Source organism: Dreissena polymorpha, chromosome 14 (genome assembly GCF_020536995.1).
Source record: "Dreissena polymorpha isolate Duluth1 chromosome 14, UMN_Dpol_1.0, whole genome shotgun sequence".
Lineage (NCBI taxonomy): Eukaryota > Metazoa > Mollusca > Bivalvia > Myida > Dreissenidae > Dreissena > Dreissena polymorpha.
Genome location: NC_068368.1, coordinates 39,364,084 through 39,385,776, shown reverse-complemented (window position 1 = coordinate 39,385,776; position 21,693 = coordinate 39,364,084). Strand labels below are relative to the sequence as shown.

The window sequence follows — 21,693 nt, the reverse complement described above, 5'->3', positions numbered from 1 at the left end:
TTAGCGCATTAATCAGGTCACGAACAGGTATACCTGTAATTGACTTTGTGCTCAGTTACTTTAATCAGTTTAGAAAGGCCAGTCGTTCTCGGGGTGGATAAGACCTCCTGATCCTGATCACGCTTTAGGATTGCCGTCATAACATAGGATTTCACATGTAATGTTTGTATCAGAAGTTTTCACTTAACTTTTTCAGTGCTGGCACCGAATTTTGAAGGCCTTTGCAAACAGTTTGGATCCAGATGAGATGCCACAGAACGAGGCATCTCATCAGGATCCAAACTGTTTGCTATTCTGATAGTATTCTTTGAAATAAAATTGAAGAGAATGCTAATTTTAGAAATTCAGCAGACAACATTTTGACTGACGACAAATTTCCCAGCATGTAAAGGGTTAAGTGCAACTTATTTTAAGATTTCCGCGAGGAGCTGAGTTAATACTTGTATTGCCACAGTTTTCAGTAAACGTAATGAACCAATTTATGCCTAGTGGACTCTCCCATCCTTCTAAATTGAATCAATTTTTAATTCCAAAATTAGGGATGTCTAGTATATTTATTTCTATATTTAGAATATTTCTTACATAAATTATTTTAAGCAAACAGCGCAGACCCTATTGAGACGCCGCATCATGCGGCGTCTCATCTTGGTCTACGCTGTTTGCAAAGGCCTTTTTTCTAGACGCTAAGCATAAATGGGTTAAAAGACATGAATCCGTAATTGTTTTACTACTTTGTGGGTACATACGTGTATAAGAAACACTTGAAAAATAATTGATGTATTGCTTTATCAAAGTACTATTTATGTTTTTCATTTACATTCAGATGATCACACATTCTACCATTCTAACAAACAAGACATATATATTTTAAACTATTTTACAAATAGCATCAAATGAAGAGCAATATAAAATACCGGTAATGTTTATAGAACATACATGAAACATATCATATTTACTATATTTTTAATGATCAAAAAAGCAATAATGAAAGTAGATAGAAACACAGTGCTAGGAATGCCCTATATTGCTCATCTGTAATATGTGTTATGACACGAGTTTTATCATGAACAAATAATCAAAACATTACAAGAATGTGCATGTAAGCTTCACTAATCCAAACTGTTTCTCTATAATATTGACTTAATTAACTTTATTGTAACAGACAGGAGGTCCTAAAATCAGTAAATGTTTTCAGACCTCCAATATTTACACCTCGCTGGATTAACCTTCTCACACCAAACATAAACTTCTTCAAGTTTAAACATACAAAATACAGTTTAATTTTTTAATACTCTAAGGGGAAAATGACTAAATAATTTAATGAGTCAAATACTTGAACTAGGAAAATGTGTCTGAGTCTATTTTGAGTCAATTTTAGGCCAAATGATATCAGTGGTCTTATGACATTTATCTATGCATTTTAAGAAGTAACCATAACGCCACGTGCAAAGGTAGAGAGAATGGCATTTCAAAATTGGCCTTCTATTACAAGATACATACAGGCTTGGAGTTTGTGGGTTAAAAAAAAGTTAAATATAAGTTGAAAAAAAATACAGGAATGTTAAAAGAAATAGTAAATATTGATTGTATCATAACATGCAAAGTAAATCAATAAAACCAAAGCTTATATGTAAAATGTTATATCTATTAAATATTTTAATCATTATCTTATTAATTATATTATAATATAAAGTGCACAGAATAGCATTTCAAAAAATCACTTGTAAATTACATGCCAATATATACATAAATACATCTTTTTTTTTTCAATGGCTGCTAATGATGCTGATGATGATAATGAGGAAAAAGCTATCCAACTTCCTGCTGATGTTGCAGACAATGATAATGATGACGCCATAATTTTCACATGACCACATTGTGAATGTTAATCTTCATTCTATGGCTAAGCAAACCTCAACCAAAGATGCTGATGATGATCATGATGACTTAAGAAAGTTGTAATGCCATAGTGTCCACATTTGAAAGTGGGAAATAGTTGAAGTGTTAGTTCAAAACAAAAACTGGCCCTAGGTTTCCTAGTTCTTTTTAACTTGTGTGCACATGTTTCACATGTTAAAACACACAAAAACACTGCTCCTCCATGAATGTATTTGCTATCACAAATCTTTGCCCATTCTGCAGAGGGCCCCATCTGGGTTCGTATGCACAATACATCTTAAGTTACAACACATCTTAAGACTATTAAACATTATATTCAGTGTTTGTATGAAAGAATTTGCAGAACTAAATAACATTTTTAAATGATGTAAGTAACAAAACTGTCATTCCTAATGGTAAGGACATACATGTACTTGATTTCAGATTAAGTTTACATTACATGAACAATATAAAAACAATAAATACAACTTTACATTTTGTCAATTTTTTTTAAATTCTTAAGATGTCTTGTAAATAAAACAGTGATACTGGCTTTAATGGAAGGAATTATACGCAATTCCAATAAAAGTTCACTATAAAGAACAGTCTGTCATTAACTATATTCCTCTAAACGATTTTTTGTAGACAGTTTTGACTTTCGAACCTTCCTTCGACGTCTTCTTTTCTGGGATATATCTGTCAAATTAATGTAAAAGATATCATAAATACACAAATTAGAAATAAAGTCTTCATTTTAATATCTATTTATTTATATTAATTTTTTTTAAGTATAAAGATTAACACATCTTCACAATAAATGTATTAGAAATCAATATGATATGGGATAAATTAAGGTGCCTTTCCAAGTTCCATTATTTGTTATGTATTTGTACTGCAAACATGCACAGAAAAAATAATACCAGAGCAGGACTACAAAAACAAATGTAGATGAATCGTTTACCACCTACCATTGTCCTCTTGGCCCTTATTGCACTGTTTCCAGCCTACACATCTACGGAGATCATCAAGCTCTTCGTGAAGCTGATGCATTATTCCATAGTCAAGCGTCTTTATGACATTGTGCAACTGAAAAATTTTAAAGTAATATTACTACTCAAAATCAACGAAAATTTCGTACAATATTTCGTAAAATAAAGCTAAGCAATTAAAAATCATTGTTCGTTATGGCAATTGCCGAAAATTTAACACCAGATGTGGTCTGGTAAAATAGATGTTTGTGGATACAAAATGCTCGTTTTTATTATGGTTTTAACATGGTACCATTTTAGTGTTCGTGTGTTGTATGAAAAGATATCTTCGCAGGAAATAAGCATGGAATTTATTGTGGTCACAAATAAATAAAAACGAGCATTTTGTATCTACAAAAATCTATGTAATCATACCACATCTAGCGATGAAATTGTGCTATAAGGAACACTGATTGTTTAGGTGTTAACTTTATTTTACGAAATACTTTATGAAATGTTCGTTGATTTTGAGCGTTATAGAGACTTTAAAATGTGTTCCATTGTTTAGCGTCTTTGTGACATTGTGCAACTGAAAAGGTTTTAACTGTATTATATAGTCAAGCGTCTTTATGACCATACATACCTGAAAAAAGTTTAAAATGTATTCTAAAGTAAAGTGTCTTTATGATGTTGCGCAACTGAAAATTTTAAAATGTACTTCATAGTCAAGCCTCTTTATGACCATGCTTAACTGAAAAAGGTTTAAAATGTATTCCATACTCTCTATGATTTTACGCAAGGTGTAAAATGGCAAAATGTTAACATGACTGTGAAATCGCAAAAAATCCACTTTTATGATGCACACTGCAAAATCAAAGATTTTATGATATTGTGTAGTTGAAATATTTTTACAACATTGGTAAAAGGTACATCTCATATTTCTTATGTAGATAACATGTGTATTGGATAATGACAATTGATTATAAATTATGTAGCACAGAATTATGTTTTGTTCTTACATCAACTAAATTATAATGATAGATGTGGTCAATGAATTACTGATAAACATGGAAAAAAAAGCAAAACAGAAAAGTGTGCTACAAAGGTTCCCCACTACTTTATGGTGAATTCTTTAATGTTCACAGTGAGTTTCAAGTCTAATGAAAAGTATTTAACTTAAGAAATTGTCACGGCCAATAGAAATTCTAACAGTAAAGTGAAGAATGTGCATTGACAATGCATGTAGCCAGTCTTAGCAATGAACATTTCTAAACTGTTGTGGGGCCAGTTTTGATCCCAGGGGAGTTATTTGAATTAAGTTTAAGAAAAAAGGTGCATTAAATATTAAACTTTTGGGCATTGTGGTTGTAGAAAAAAAATTATTTTATTTATTGTTTGTTATAGAAGTATATTTAAACAAAAGCTGTGTTTGTGAAACACAATGTGCCCCATTGGGCCGCTTTGAAGCCATATATTTGACCTTTGACCTTGAAGGCTGACTTTGACCCTTCACCACTCAAAATGTGCAGCTCCATGAGATTCACATGCATGCCAAATATCAAGTTGCTATCTTCAATATTGCAAAAGTTATGACCAAGGTTAAAGTTTTGGGACATAATGACAGACAGACAGGCCAAAAACAATATACCCCCGATCATTCAATCTGGAGGCATAAAAGAATATATATTTGACCCCCCCTTGGTGAGTCCAGTTTTTACTTTAATGAACTAAGTTGTTGGGCAATATTATAGAATGGTCCAATTAAACACATAGACATTGTAGTTTCAAAGATAATAATCTTTCTAGTAATGTCTTTAATAGCAAGTAAAATGTTGAAGAAAAAAAACAAGTTAAACAAAAGCTGTCTCCATATGATGACATATGCCCCAGATAAACACTTTGATAGAACGTATGAGCATTTTTCAAAACCTACACGCATTTTTCACAACCTAAACTTCAAGGACAAGGTCAAAGGGGTCAAAATTTGTGTGGGTATGGAAAGGCCTTGTCCATATACAAATGCATACCAAATATGAATGTTCCATCTGAAGCAATATAGAAATTATGAGCATTTTTCCGAAACCTAAACCCAAAGTGTGAAGGACGGTGCGATCACTATATGCCCTCCTTCGGGGACATAAAAAAGTGGATAACTTTTGTAATTTTTAATGTAGGATGATATAAATTCCTCATGCTCCACTTCGTATGATGAGAACAATCCTAGCAAGTTTAAATTATGCACGTTGAAAAGTGTAGAACATTCACTGCAACAATTGTGTACATGTATAGGACAGAGAGTTGTATGGACCAACGCGCATTGTGATTCCTGTATACCTTTTTATTATATGCCTGCTTTAAGTTCCCCAAAAATACAAGTTGTATCAATCGGTAAAATACAACTGCACACAAATAATTCCCATATTATGCTACTCGTTTGTTTTCCAATTCTGTATTACCATACTAGCCGGACTACTTTTAATGACGTCACTTTGGATGCAGAAAATTATAAGAGCATTCTTGGTTAATTATGAACGCTTATAAACGCTTCATTTTTTTAACTTAAATGATTCAAAGTTGTATATAATAAAAGGAATATTACCCAAGTCAATTGTTACAAGTGTTTGTATCAGTCTCGTGGCTTGCGCTATTTCGATTTCACACGCAAGGCTCGGCCTCTCGAGAGATACGTCATCACACAAGCCACTTGACTGATACAAACACTTGGAACAATTGACTAGCGTAATATTCCGTATGTATTGGGGAGTATAACGAACAAACAAACCTGATAGGGATCCGTTTTAAAGTTGTAAAATTCCAGGAAACTGTCAATGTATTCGCAGTACAGGAAGTCATGAGTGCGGTTTATGGTGCGCAGACACCAATATGTGTTGTAGACGGCATTCGAGCAGATGCAAAGGGGAGGCACTGAAATGCATAGACATATAAAGTCAATATTGATTAATATAGATCTAATAAAAAGCTTATTAAATTAACTTACAGTTAACTTCCTTATATACTAGTACATAATCACACATTTATGAAAGACAAGGTCTTTGTTATAAAATTTGCTAATACATATACATTACCACTTAATTCTGAAAGTTCATACACTCAATTTGCGCACAAACATTAAAATAATTTAATAAAACCATTCGTTTTGTAAACATACATTTTCTTATCAAATGTAATTAAAGGGAATTAAATAAAAAATAATTTTCAAAAGAAAATTGATTTAGAAGACCGTATACACTAAAATTCAAAGCCATTTATACTGAGTTAACTTAGTACTAAACATAACTACAACTTGCTCAACTTTCCTTACTAAACAAAATGCAGCTTACTTTGTATAGACAAACAATGAACATTTTGTGTAGATCATTCTGCAAAACTAATGGGCAAAGCTTATATTTTGAAAAAAGAAGACTAGAGCATTAAATTAAACAGCTATAAGGTCAAGATATATCTGATTTAAGTAAGCCTAATTCTGGCAAAACTGGTTTAATGCATGTGCATAAAGTGCAATTTGCACAGGCTAATCAGGGAAGACACTATCCGCCTTTATTGGATTTCCGTTAAGACTAAAAGTCTGATTGCACAGGCTTATCAGGGACGACACTTTCTGTTTTTATGATATTTTCTGTTTAAAGAAAGTATTTTCTTAGCAAAAATCTAGTTAAGGCGGAAAGTGTCGTCCCTGATTAGCCTGTGGGGACTGCACAGGCTAATCTGGGACGACACTTTACGCAACTGCATTAAACCCCTTTTTCGCAGAGCAAGGCTCATATACTGACATGTCCAATAGGGCGGAGTCTTCCAGTGGTTTTTGTCATGTATGGAACATTTGAGATCCCCTTGGTCACAGTCAAACCGCTTCCGGCCTTTGATGTGCTTGTATGGGTCAATCTCCTCCGAGTCTTTCTCATCATAGTTTGTATGGTTTGGTTTGTAATTGCTGAATAATAGAAAGTGACACGTGTAGTTTGTATAGTTCAATTTGTTCTTGTTGAGTAGAGACACATGTAGATTGTATAGTTAAACTTGTAATTGTTGAGTAGAGACACATGTAGTTTGTATAGTTCAATTTGTAATTGTTGAGTAGAGACACATGTAGTTTGTATAGTTCAATTTGTAATTGTTGAGTAGAGACACATGTAGTTTGTATCGTTCAATTTGTAATTGTTGAGTAGAGACACATGTAGTTTGTATAGTTCAATTTGTAATTGTTGAGTAGAGACACATGTAGTTTGTATAGTTCAATTTGTAATTGTTGAGTAGAGACTTCAATTTGTAATTGTTGATAAGAGACACATGTAGTTTGTATAGTTCAATTTGTAATTGTTGAGTAGAGACACATGTAGTTTGTATAGTTCAATTTGTAATTGTTGAGTAGAGACACATGTAGTTTGTATAGTTCAATTTGTAATTGTTGAGTAGAGACACATAAAGTTTGTATAGTTAAATTTGTAATTGTTGAGTAGAGACACATGTAGTTTGTATAGTTAAATTTGTAATTGTTGAGTAAAGACACATGTAGTTTGTATAGTTCAATTTGTAATTGTTGAGTAGAGACACATGTAATTTGTATAGTTTAATTTGTAATTGTTGAGTAGAGACACATGTAGTTTGCATAGTTCAATTGTAATTGTTGAGTAGAGACACATGCAGTTTGTATAGTTCAATTTGTAATTGTTGAGTAGAGACACATTAAGTTTGTATAGTTCAATTTGCAATTGTTGAGTAGAGACACATGCAGTTTGTATAGTTCAATTTGTAATTGTTGAGTAGAGACACATAAAGTTTGTATAGTTCAATTTGTAATTGTTGAGTAGAGACACATGCAGTTTGTATAGTTCAATTTGTAATTGTTGAGTAGAGACTAATGCAGTTTGTATAGTTCAATTTGTAATTGTTGAGTAGAGACACATAAAGTTTGTATAGCTTAATTTGTTATTGTTGAGTAGAGACACATGTAGTTTGTATAGTTAAATTTGTAATTGTTGAGTAGAGACACATGTAGTTTGCATAGTTCAATTTGTAATTGTTGAGTAGAGACACGTGCAGTTTGCATAGTTCAATTTGTAATTGTTGAGTAGAGACACATGTAGTTTGTATAGTTCAATTTGTAATTGCTGAACAATAGAAAGAGACACAGGTTAATTGTTTTAATGGATTGTTTTGTAATTGCTAAATAATAGACAGACACACAGGTTAATTTTCTGTAGTTTGAAAGTGCTGAATAAAAGAAAAGGACACATGCAAATATGCACACAGATTTTGAAATTTATGTTATAAATGTATTCAGTGGCATAAAAAATGAAAAGCATTTACAAAAAAGCATACAAAATTATCAAAACTCAATACTAAATAGTGCATAACCTGCAAGCACTCTTGGCAAAAAAAACTATTAAAGAAAAAGTACAAGGAAGACAAAGGTAAAATGATTGAAAACAATGTCAGTTTATCTTTTTGTCACTTTGGCCTAGAGCTTGGACATTCAGTATGACTATTGATATTGACTTCATTCTTAACAGAGATCTATTTGTAAATCCACCACATTTTTAATATCCCAGACTAAGGGCTTCAGTATGTATAATATGGGCAAAGTTTTAAAGCTAACATTTTTACAACTATCTGTTAGTTTCATCTTTTGATTCCACATGATTATCTGACTCAACATTATTAACATGACTACAAACCTTTAAGAACCTAGCCTCTTCCATATTTAGATGTAAGCTAGGTTATGAGACATCTTGACAGACTTATATCTGCTTAGCCACCGTCCAATGATGGTCAACAAATGATTTTAAAATCTCACAATGAACGACATAATTATGGCCCGGACAAGCTCATTTATGGCCATTTTTTACCTTTGAACTCAAAGTGTGACCTTGACCTTGGAGATATTGACGTTATTCTTTCGCGTGACACATTGTCCAATGATGGTGAACAAATTTGCAAAATGATTTTAAAATCTCACAATGAACGACATAGTTATGGCACAGACAAGCTCATTTATGGCCATTTTTTACCTTTGAACTAAAAATGTGACCTTGACCTAGGAGATATGGACGTAATTCTTTTGCGCGACACACTGTCCTATGATGGTGAACAAAATGTGCCAAATGATTTAAAAATCTCACAATGAACGATATAGATTTGTCCTGGACATTTTTTACCTTTGAACTTAAAGTGTGACCTTGACCTTGGAGATATCAACATAATTCTTTGGCCCGACACACCCTCCAATGATGGTGAACAAATGGGCAAAATGATTTTAAAATCTCATGATGAACGACATAGTGATGGCCCGGACAATCTCATTTATGGCCAATTTTGACCTTTGAACTCAAAGTGTGACCTTGACCTTGGAGATATCGACGTAATTCTTTCTTGCGACACACCGTCTAATGATGGTGAACGAATGTGCCAAATGTTTTAAAAATCTCACAATGAATGACATAGTTATGGCCCGAACAAGCTCATTTATGGTAATTTTTGACCTTCGAACTAAAAAGTATGACCTTAACCATTGAGATATTGCGATACTTCTTTCGCACGACACACGTCCAATTATGGTGAACAAATGTGCCAAATGATTTTTAAATCTCACTATGAACAACATAGTTAAGGCCGGGACAAGCTAATTTTAGGCCATTAATGACCTTTGAACTCAAAGTGTGACCTTGACCTTGGAGATATCAACTTAATTCTTTCGCGCCACACACTGTCCAATGATGGTGAACAAATGTGGCAAATGATTTTAAAATTTCACACTAAACGACGAAGTTATTGCCCGGACAAGCATTTTACCTTTGAACTCAAAGTGTGACCTTGACCTTTGAGATACTGACGTACTTCTTTCACATGACACACCGTCCCATGATGATGAACAAATGTACCAAGTAATTTTAAAATCTAACAATAAATGACATAGTTATGGTCCGGACAAATTTTCTGTTTAAAACGCACTAAGTGAACCAGTAACCTAGTTTTTGACACGGCATGACCCATATTAAAACTTGACCTAGACATTATCTAGATACAACTCCTGACCAAGTTTGGTGAAGATCGGATGAAATTTTCGGGACAGACTGACAGACAGACAAACAAACAGACAGACCGTAAAAGTAACTCCTATATAGCCCCAATTACCAGTAATGTTGGCATAATAAAAACCTATTGTTAAAATTGAAAAAAAGATATAAAAAAACAACAATTTGTTTTGAAAACATTGAAAAACTATTTGTCCCAGCATATTAAATCAAACGCATTATTCCTTGAAATGCAAACATAAATAATACCTCAGTTCTGTTGGAATTGTAAAATGATCCTCATCAGCACATTATTTTCCATGAAATTCAGAAATAAAGCATACCTAAGTTCAGTTGGAATTGTAAAAGTATCCTCTTCAAAATAATCAACATTATCCTCCTCTTCTTCATCCTCTTCATCACAGTTGCAATCATCCACAGCCTCTTCCACTATTTCTCCCCCAATGTTGTCGACCACATTTGTCGGCTCAATGTCGTCATCTTCAAACTCCTCTGAGTCATTGATGTCAAAGATGAATCCTTGATCCTTTTCTATTTTCTTCTGCTTGCGTAACTGAATGCGCATTTTCTGAAAAATAAAGTAATTATTTGTATTAAGCACCAAGACATTAAAAATACAATGGTAACCCCAGAAGTTATTGATCACACAGATAGAATTTAATTTTTTTATTTGCCTTTTTTTGAGGTTTATAAATATAAATAAAAAACAGTAACATAATTTTCCAATTTAATGATAATAATTTTGGACATGGAGTGCAAGTTTGTAATAACCGACTATGAACTAGATGGAATACATTTATATTTTATAAAAAAAAACTATTTTAAACATGCTTGTATCAGTAAAACAAGAGGGCCATGATGGCCCTGTATCGCTCCACTGCTGAAAAAAGGCTGAAACAAATATTCTCTGCATGTGCAAATACTTAAATATAGGCCCTATTTAAGCACATGTACACTTTTGTGACCCCCTGGGCTTGGTCAAATTTAACCCCAGGGGCATAATCTGAGCAAACTTTATAGAGGACTACTATATCTCACAACATGTACATACAAAATATGGTAGCCCTAGGTCCTAGAGTTAAGGACAAAATTATTTTTAAAGTTTTCACAAAATAAGCAAGATCTAAGCGTATATAATGTTAAATTTTGTGACCCACGGGTCAGGGTCAAATTTGACCCAAAGGGCATAATTTGAACAAACTTGGTAGAGGACTATAAGATGTTACTGCATACCAAATTTGGTGGCCATAGTCTGAATGGTTTTCGACAAGAAGATTTTTTAAGATTTCACAAAATAGGTGCTTTATAAGCGTTTATTCAATTTTGTGACCCCCCAGGGCAGGGTCAAAGTCGACCCCAGAGGCATTATTTGAACAAATTTGGTAGAGGACTATTAGATGTCTCTACATACCAAATTTGATAGCCCTAGGCCCAATGGTTATGGACGAGAAGATTTTGAAAGTTTTCACAAAATAGGCCCCATATAAGCGTATGTTCAGTTTTGTGAACCCCCAGGCAGGGTCAAATTTGAACCCAGGGGCATAATTTGAACAAATTTGAAAGAGGTTCACCCCAGGAACATTCCTGAGAAATTTCATCAGAATTGGACCTGTAGTTGAGGAGAAGAAGATGTTTTAAGGAAAAGTTAACGCACACACGCACGGACGCACGCACGACGGACACAGGACCATGACATAAGCCCCGCTGGCCTCTGGCCAGTGGAGCTAATAACCAGAAAACATATCTTATCCATGTTTTTATAGGATTATTATCCAATGATGTCATTAAAACAAACAAAATGACGTCAATGTACTGCGTGTGACAACATGAAGATGTAACATTTTTATACAGGTTCAGAGGGACAACACTTTAAGCACAAGGATTAAGACCAGTTTTTCCAAAATGTGGCTCATTTGGGAGTCCACGCAAGTCCTTTTTTGAAAACCACAAAACTTCATGAAGAGGAATATAAAAGATTTTACTGTATATTCTAAGAGTTTTCAATGTTGATGTAGCCCCCCAGGAAGGTATTACAGTACCTTGAGGTTGCGCAGCCTACGCCGAGTCTCCTCTATCATCTCATCAAGCTGTTGTTTGTTTTTCTCCCATTCCTGTGGGTCTGTAATGAGCTCCCGATCACAGGTGAATGTGTTGTTGGGCAGGTAGCGACACCGCTGACGATTGGCCTGCAGCTGGTACTCTGAAAGGAATTGTTTGACATCTAATTAACGTTATTAGGGGTTTAATGCATATGCGTAAAGTGTCATTGCAGAATATCAAATAAAATCGTAAAAAAGACATATAATTAACAAAATGAAATATTTAAATGCAGCATTCCTATAGAAATAAAATAATTAACCTTTTACCACTTAGATACGTATTTTGACGCATTTGTAGTCCTATAGAAAGTTAAATTTAATTAAACACCTTAATTACTAAATTCAAGTTTCAAAGGCTTCATTTGCAACGCTCAGATACTGATGAACAGCAAACAGCATAAAACCTGAACAGACTGTGAGTTACTCGTAGGCTGTTCTGGTTTTATGCTGGTTGCAAAAGCCATTTCTACTTTGCTTCTTATGGGGGAAAGGGTAAATGCACTCACCAATCATTCCTTTCCTAAGCATCAGTTGCTCCTCAGCATTGGATCGCCTGTTTCTACGACCTTTTCTTGACTGACCTACTTGATGAAAATATTATTCAAACAAGCAAATTTGTTGAATTGATATACCCCGCCAATATGCTTCTGGACACAAAAGTGTTATTTTGACACTCAAAAAGCATTTTTTCAATATACAAAGGGCCATAACTCCATTATTAACAGATGGTGTACAATGCCATTTGGCATGCATCATCTTTTTATATATGTATATATATACTCATAACAAGTTTCAATGAAATCTGCCAAAGCACATCCAAGATTTGGCTCCGGACAAACAAAAAAGCATTTCAAGATAAAAAGGGCCATAACTCCGTTATTAACGGATGGTGTACAATGCCATTTGGCTTGCATCATCCTGTTATCCATATATATTCTCATACCAAGTTTCAATGAAATCCGCCAAAGCACTTCAAAGACATGGCTCCGGACAGACGGAAAGAAGGATGGACGGACAACGCAAAACAATATCCTTCCGCCTATGGCGGGGGATAATAAACACATAATACAGTGTCAGATTACTTCTTTGATCAACATACCATATTTTTAGGAGTGTAAGACGAAACTTTTTTCTAGACAAATATGGAAAAAATCAATATTTAAAAAGTCAGAATTTGTATTTTTGTAAGACCAGATTTGCTTCAATAGGTAAATCAAAAAAATATTGTTCACCGAAATATGCATATCTTTTTACTGCCAACATTTTTTAGGCAGTTAAAATAAAAATATTTAACTGCAGGTTTGTTTTTCTTTTAACATGTTTGCCAAAATAATACTTATAACATTTGTTTTGACTTGAAAGAAAAATTATATTAAAGTATATATTTAGTAACATTGTCTTAAAAACAACATGAAAAACATTTAATCAAAAAGCATTATGATAAAATGTATTTTAACCTGCCTTTAACTTTATTTCTTTGGCTACAATCACACATTGGACTCCTCTTATTTCTTGTGTACAATTCTTGTGCTCGTGGAACATATCTTCCATATGGCAGACTATCAGGTAGATATTCATTTTCTGTAGTGGTTCTGTTATAATTCCTGCACTTTTGTGCTCTTTTTCGTCCTTTGTGGTCTTTCAGACACACCCATCTCTGAAAAACAGTAAGGAGGACAAGCTTACCAACATGCAGTAGCATCACCTTTTTAAAGGCGATTTTTTTAAAATATATTTTATTCACACATTTTATTTCAAGATTAAAAAACAAAAAGATATACAATATGAACAATTACACAGTAATGTAATGCAATGATGAAAACAATGAATTCCCTTAATTTGATGTGGACCTTTGAATATAAGTTGTGGATTTAAGCAAATATCTGGTAAACTAAGTTTAGATGTCAATAAACATGTAAAATTGCTTTGTAAAAAAAATTGCAAAGACACAATTACTCAACATATAAAAACTAGAAATGATATAGTGTGTTTTCATTTAATTTTGTTCACATACAATTTAGTGGATTGTTATATTCTGGAATATTTGTTAGACCTTAAATTATTACATTTTTTTTATTTCTTACATTAGACTTCAGAGGTATACACCTTTTTTTTTATTTTTTATACCACATTTATATAGCGCCCTTTTCATACTTGAGATGTGCGTTCAAATGCGCTTTACAGTTTTTCCCTGATCACTGGGTCATAAGTCGTCCGTTAACATCTTGGCGCAGTATGCAGCCACGGCACATTGGCTTATTTCCCTCACAGGTACCCATTTATACACCTGGGTGGAGAGGAGCAGCTGTGGGATAAATTTCTTGCTCAAGGAAATTCCAGCGGTCAGGGCGGGATTCGAACCCGGGACCTCTCGATCCCTAAGCCAGCGTCTTACCAATAGACCACTGCTCCCACACACATGCTCAATATTTGTTTTTATAACATGACAGATCCATGAAAATCTACACAAATTATTGTCCAAAGATTCCTATTGGTATCATGGTACATGTAATTCACATAACAATAACGCATCATTTAACAAGAGATGTGTTTGTCAGAAACACAATGCCCCCTAATGCGCCGCTGTTTTTTTAACCTTTGATCTTGAAGGATGACCTTGACCTTTCACCACTCAAAATGTGCAGCTCCATGAGATACACATGCATGCCAAATATGAAGTTGCTATGTTCAATATTTCAAAAGTTATTGCAAAACTTTACTGTAATATTAAAGTTTTTTTGTTGTTTTTTTACCTTTGACAGTGAAGGATGACCTTGACCTTTCCCCACTCAAAATGTGCAGCTCCATGAGATACACATTCATGCCAAATATCAAGTTGCTATCTTCAATATGTCAAAAGTTATTGCAAAACTTTACTGTAATATTAAAGTTTTGGGACAGAATGACAGACATACAGGCCCAAAACAATATACCCACGATCTATCGATCCGGGGGCATAAAAAGATGAACAAATCTGTGAAATTTTTATGTAACGGTAAATAGTTTCTACCTGTCCAAGTTTACAAGGTTCCTGATTGCTAGGATCGGCACAAATTTTCAGAGTCTTTCTAAGATTTGTGTCAACGTACGATACAAGTTGTCCCCCCTGTTCTTTCAACAATTGGTCATCTTTCTCACGATTCAAGTCTCGAATTATCTTCATGGTAACTTTCCTGAAAAATGTCACAAATTTGTCTTATTGCACATCTTATCAAACGTGACAACTAGATTTTGTACTTGACTTTATATAAGTATTGATCAGTATGTTGGGCCATGAAAAGGAATGAAGGAAACTAGTTGTGATAAAAACACATCTGGGAAACCCAATAGGAATTTCACTCATTTATTGCTCAAATTAGAAGTCTCATTCTTGTCCATTATTGTTTCTGTCAGCTGCCAAAACCTTCTTAGAGTGCAATGATTCACATTAGCAGTGTATGAGAAAACATTACAAAAGTCTGCAGTGTCCAAACTAGGACAACAACAGGTTTTTAGTACACAGGATTTTTATTGAAATGATTGGGGTCAAATGTGTCGTGTTCTGAGAAACTTGGGCTTAATGCATGTGCGTAAAGTGTCATCCCAGATTAGCCTGTGCAGTCTGCACAGGCTAATCAGGGACAACACTTTCCGCTTTTATGGTATTTTTTTTCGTTTAAAGAAAGTCCCTTTTTCCGAAAATCTAGTTTAAGCGGAAAGTGTCGTCCCTGATTAGCCTGTGCAGACTGCACAGGCTTATCTGGGACGACACTTTATGCACATGTATTATACCAAGTTTTCTCAGAACAAGACACAAATAATGCATTAAGCAAGTCTAGACCTGTTAGTTAATATGAAATACGATGTTGATGCTTAACAGTTAAGATTATATACATAAATCTGTCATGCAATTCTTAATAAACTGGGTCTCAGGATAGGTGGTTTGTTGAGCACAAGACTGAAAAAGCTAACATAAAAATCAGATGATCATGTTTAAATGTCAACAAACTATGATAAAAATAACACAATTCCTCACCGCCATACTTTTAAGTAAATTTCTTGAATTTACAAACTTCTTGGCCAAAATCAAGTACTAAATTATCTTTTAAAGATCATAATTTCATTGATTAGTGTAACTTTTTGTATGATAGATAATGGTTCTTAACAAAAAAGTACTTCTGTTGATTCTTCCAAATAAACAAGAGCTGTGTTTGTGAAACACAATGCCCCCTACTGCGCTCCTTTGAAGCCATATATTTGACCTTTGACCCTGAAGGATGACCTTGGCCTTTAACCACTCAAAATGTGCAGCTCCATGAGATACACATGCATGCCAAATATCCAGTTGCTATCTTCAATATTGCAAAATTTGACCTTGACCTTGAAGGATGACCTTGACCTTTCACAACTCAAAATGTGCATCTCAATGAGATACGCATGCATGCCAAATATCTAGATGCTATCTTCAATATTGCAATATTTGACCTTGACCTTTAAGGATGACCTTGACCTTTCACAACTCAAAATGCGCAGGTCCATGATATACACAGTCATGCAAAATATCAAGTTGCTATCTTCAATATTGAAAAATGTTGACCTTTGACCTTGACCTTGAAGGATGACCTTGACTTTGACATTTCACCAATCAAAATGTGCAGCTCCATGAGATACGCATGCATGCCAAATATCGAGTTGCTATCTTCAATATTGCAAAATTTGACCTTTGACCTTGAAGGATGACACTGACCCTTCACCACTCAAAATGTGCAGCTCCATGAGATATGCATGAATGCCAAATATTGAGCTGCTATTTTCAATATTGCAATATTTGACCTTTGACCTTTCACCACTCAAAATGTGCAGCTTCATAAGATACACATGCATGCCAAATATTAAGTTGCTATCTTGAATATTGCAAACGCTATGGGCAATGTTTAAGTTTTCTGACGGACAGACGAACCAACTGACGGACTGACAGACAGACGGACGGACTGACAGTTAAAAAACTATATGCCACCCTTTGGGGGCATAAAAAAGTTATGGCGAATGTTAGTTTTCAGAGGGACGGATGCCATATATTTGACCTTTGACCTTATAGGATGACCTTGACCTTCACCTTTCAAAAGGTGCAGCTCTATGAGATACACATGCATGCCAAATATCAATGCTATCTTCAATATTGAAAAGTTATGGCCAATGTTTAAGTTTTTGGACGGACGGACAGACGCCATATATTTGACATATGACTTTGAAGGATGACCTTGACCTTAACCTTTCACCACTCAAAATGTGCAGCTCCATGAGATACACATGCATGCCAAATATCATGCTGCTATCTTCAATATTGAACAAGTTATGGCCAATGTTAAAGTTTTCGGACGGACAGACAGACGCCATATATTTGACATTTAACCTTGAAGGATGACCTTAACCTTCATCTTTCACCACTCAAAATGTGCAGCTCCATGAGATACACATGCATGCCAAATATAAAGTTGCTATCTTCAATATTGAAAAAGTAATGGCCAATGTTAAAGTTTTTGGACGGACGGACAGACGCCATATATTAGACATTTGACTTTGAAGGATGACCTTGACCTTCACCTTTCACCACTTAAAATGTGCAGCTCCATGAGATGCACATGCATGCCAAATATCAAGTTGCTATATTTAATATTGAAAAAGTTATGACCATTAAAGTTTTCCGACGGACGGACAGACTGACATACTGACGGACAGTTCAACTGCTATATGCCACCCTAGCGGGGGCATAACAAGAGCTGTCAGAGGACAGTGCGCTCAACTTTTCGAGTGCTTGACAGTATAACGTAAGCCATCATGGAGAAATTGTTCATATTCAATAATTTATTAGACGATCTTTCAAAAATAAAAAAAGGAAAAAATATAAATTGGGGGGGGGGGGGGGGGGTAGGGGGGGGGGGGGGGCGAGAGGGTGGTATAATGTGGGGTGTGGAAATTTATAAGATGATGTTAAAAAAAAAAATGGGGGGGGGATGGGGGGGTAGTGGAGGTGGGGGGTGAGAACGGGGTATAATGTGGAAGGTGGTAATTTATTAGATGATGTTTAAAAAAAAATGGGGGGGGGGTAGTGTTGTTTTGTCAAAGTAATAATAAAATGTGATCATAAATAAAGAAGTTCTGGCAATTTAAGCAAAATGTTCAATTATCTAAGTGTAAAAGGGGCCATAATTATGTCAAAATGCTTGAAACAGTGGTCTGCTCTTGTTTATAGGTTGGGGTCATGTTGGTAAACACGAATGCAACATATATATGCAATATGTCAAAGGATATAGGAAATATTTGGGGTAGTACGCAAACTTTAACATAAATTTATCAATAATATGCATATTCTAAGTATAAAAGGGGCAATAATTATGACAAAATGCTCGATAGAGTTGTCTGCTCTTGTTTATAGGTTAGGGTGATGTTGGTTAACAAGTATGCAAAATATAAAAGCAATATGTCAAGTGACAATGAAAATAAATGGGGTAGTACGAAAACTTTAACATTTGCTGCATATTCTAAGTGGAAAAGGGGCCATAATTATGACAAAATGCTTAATAGAGTTGTCTGCTCTTGTTTATAGGTTGGGGTCATGTTGGTAAACAAGTATGCAAAATATGAAAGCAATATGTCAAGGGACAAAGAAAATATTTGGAGTAGTACGAAACTTTAACATTTGCATGCTAACGCTAACGCAGACGCCGGGGTGAGTAGGATAGCTCCGCTATATATATTTCATATATAATAGTTGAGCTAAAAAGAACTAGGCTATAATATTTAACTTATTTAACTTATTCTACCTCACCCTCTCTCTATTAGCAGGGAATTTCTCCAGGGTCGCCGAGGGAAGACTAGGTCACCTCGAACACTGAAACAATCAAGATTGTCGAAATGTATCTATTGTTCATGTTTCTGTATCAAATAATTCATAATTCAATCATTTTTCTTTTTTTTTCTAAAATTATGAATCATTTGTTTTTAAAGAATAATATAATATAAAACGCCATATTTAAGTGTGTTATCTCTTTATTTAGGTAGTCAATAGGCTTCTTGTCTACTTAGACTGATGACGTCATTTTGGTAAAACATTTTATTCATCATAAGAACACCACTATATATGAACTCATTTGCTTCTGTTACACTCACTTAGTCTCATTGTGCACTCACTTCTTCTCCCATTATAATCAGTTGTTCTCCTGTTATGCTCAATTATTCTACTGTTAAACTCACTTATTCCCCCATAGGAATTAGTTAATCTACTGTCTTACTCAGTTATCCTCCTTTTATGTCCACTTATTTTCCTTGTAATACTCAGTAAATCTCCTACCATACTTACTGGTTCTCTTTTCATACTAACTTACTTTGCTATTACAGTAACTTTCACCTGCCATACTCACTTATTATCAAATTATACTGTTTCTCCAGCTTACTTACTAATTCTTGTATTATATTAAGTAAGCCTACTGCTATACTCAATTTTATTATATACTTATTTAATGCTTTTAACAAAATACAGGTTGTATCAATCGTTGACATAAAAAATCCTGTATTACGCTACTCGCTGTTTCCAATTCCGTATCACCATACTAGCCTGACTACTTCGACCCTATTAATGACGTCACATTACACGCACCGAAAATAGAAATATTTTATATTACGAAATATCATTTCTGTGACCAAACACAATAGTTTTATCTAAACTCTGTAAGGACATGTCAGACGTGGTGTTTTTTAGCAGTAAACTATGTGTTAAAAACGTATTTTGGAGTGTGTGTTTATCATGCATAAATGTATATTTCGATAGGAATACAATAAAATAGTGTGGTTTAAACTAAGTTTCGATAAAGACATGGAAGATAGAAGTGGAAGTGCATATCGTTTAAACGTTTTTGTTATAAACATCGGATTAAAGTTGTCAACTTAATTGTTATAAAAATTGGATTAACGATGGCATTAAGGTAAGCGTGTCGGAAACCTTTGTTTTCCCGGTTTGAATGTTTACACGTTAACTTACATGAACTGTATTCATACGTGTCTTAAATAAACTATGGCGTACCGTTTTAGTCATTGTTTTGTCAGTTTTGTTAAAGTAAAAAATACATTTGTTAACTGTTTTCTTAGTTGTTGTATATAATAAAAGGAATATTACGCTAGTCAATTGTTCCAAGAGTTTGTATCACTCTCGTGGCTTGTGCTATTTCGCATCTCACTCGAGGATCCTCCTCTCGTGTGATACGTCATCACACAAGCCACTCGAGTGATACAAACTCTTGGAACAATTGACTAGCGTAATATTCCTTATATATTCCTGTTACAATCACTTACTTTACCCAGTTATTCTCCAGGTATAATCACGTTTTTTTTATATTCACTTATTCTCCTGCTATATACTCACAAATTATCCTGTTATACTCAAGTATTTTCCTGTCATAGTCACTATAATCCTCTAATACTCTCATAATGTCCTGATAATAATGCTTCCTAATTTGTCTTGTTATACTCACCTACTCTTCTCTAATACTCCCTAATTATCATGAAAATTATGCTCACTTAATCTCCTTTTAAACTCAAATATTCTTTGGTTATAATGAATTATTCTCCTGTTATATACACTTGTTTTCTTGTTATACATTTATTCTACTGGTATACTCACTTTTCACCTGTTTGACAATTATTCTCCTGTTAAACTCACTCCATTTCATAGCATACACTTATTCTTCTGTAATACTCACTTATTCTCATGTTATACTTATAATATACTATTCTCACTCATTTTATATCATACGCTTTTCCTTCTGTTATACTCACTTATTCTCGTGTTATACAAACTAATTCTCCCGTTACACTCACTTATTCTCCCATTAAACTCACTTAATCTCCTGTAAATTATACTTACTTATTCTCTTGCTACATTCACTTATTCTCCTGTTACACTAACTTATTCTCCTGTTACACGAACTTATTTTCCTGTAAGATATACTCACTATACTCTTGCTACATTCACTCATTCTCCTGTTACACTCACTTATTCTCCTGTTACACTCACTTAATCTCCTGTTCAACTCACTTATTTTCCTGTAAGTTTTACTCACTTATTCTCTTGTTTGTGGTGCTTGATCAGTGTCAGCATTGATCTCCCGTCCATGTGGTCTGGGATTGCTAGGCCAGCCATGTCCAGTATGGTGGGAGCGATGTCCACGTTGCCAACAATATTGGGAATCCTGTGCAAGAAATTGGCAGAAAATGTATTTAAAACCCTTTCCCACTGAAGAAGCAAAGCGAAAATGGCTATATGCAACCAGCATAAAACCTGAATAGCCTTTACGTCACTTGCAGACTGTTCAGGTTCTATCCTGTTTGCTGCTGTTCAGTATCTTAAGGTTTAAAATGAAGCCTTTCAAATTTAAATCAATTAAGAAAGATCTTGGATTTAATTTGTTTACAAAGAGACTTCAAATGCATCAAAGTGCCTACCCGAGTGGTAAACAGTTTTATACCCCCATCATACTATAGTTATCAGTTATCATATTATCAGTTTATTATATGTCATGCCTCCTGGAAAGTGCTGCATAAATGTCAATGTTCATTGCTAGGAAGCAGTTGAATGATGAATCTAGACTTAAGAGCAAATGTTAGCATTAAGTGAAAACGCTAGACTTAACCATTTACTTCTTAGAAACGGATTTTCCAGCA

General features: G+C 34.3%; 1 protein-coding gene across 5 annotated transcripts in view; it reads right to left on the bottom strand.

Moving 5' to 3' along the window:
* Positions 1–769: 769 nt before the first annotated feature.
* The window catches only part of LOC127858926 (putative extracellular sulfatase Sulf-1 homolog), a 55,303-nt gene continuing 34,379 nt past the window's right edge, over positions 770–21,693 (bottom strand). For all 5 annotated transcript variants that reach the window (XM_052396266.1, XM_052396269.1, XM_052396265.1 and 2 more), the window contains exons 9-19: positions 21,093–21,221; positions 18,806–18,868; positions 15,008–15,170; positions 13,459–13,654; positions 12,504–12,578; positions 11,938–12,098; positions 10,222–10,466; positions 6,638–6,798; positions 5,629–5,771; positions 2,847–2,964; positions 770–2,574 (exon numbers count right to left, since the gene is read on the bottom strand). In XM_052396266.1, coding sequence (XP_052252226.1) covers positions 2,492–2,574; positions 2,847–2,964; positions 5,629–5,771; positions 6,638–6,798; positions 10,222–10,466; positions 11,938–12,098; positions 12,504–12,578; positions 13,459–13,654; positions 15,008–15,170; positions 18,806–18,868; positions 21,093–21,221 — 1,537 coding nt within the window. In that variant the 3' untranslated portion in view covers positions 770–2,491. The remainder of the gene's footprint in view (positions 2,575–2,846; positions 2,965–5,628; positions 5,772–6,637; positions 6,799–10,221; positions 10,467–11,937; positions 12,099–12,503; positions 12,579–13,458; positions 13,655–15,007; positions 15,171–18,805; positions 18,869–21,092; positions 21,222–21,693) is intronic.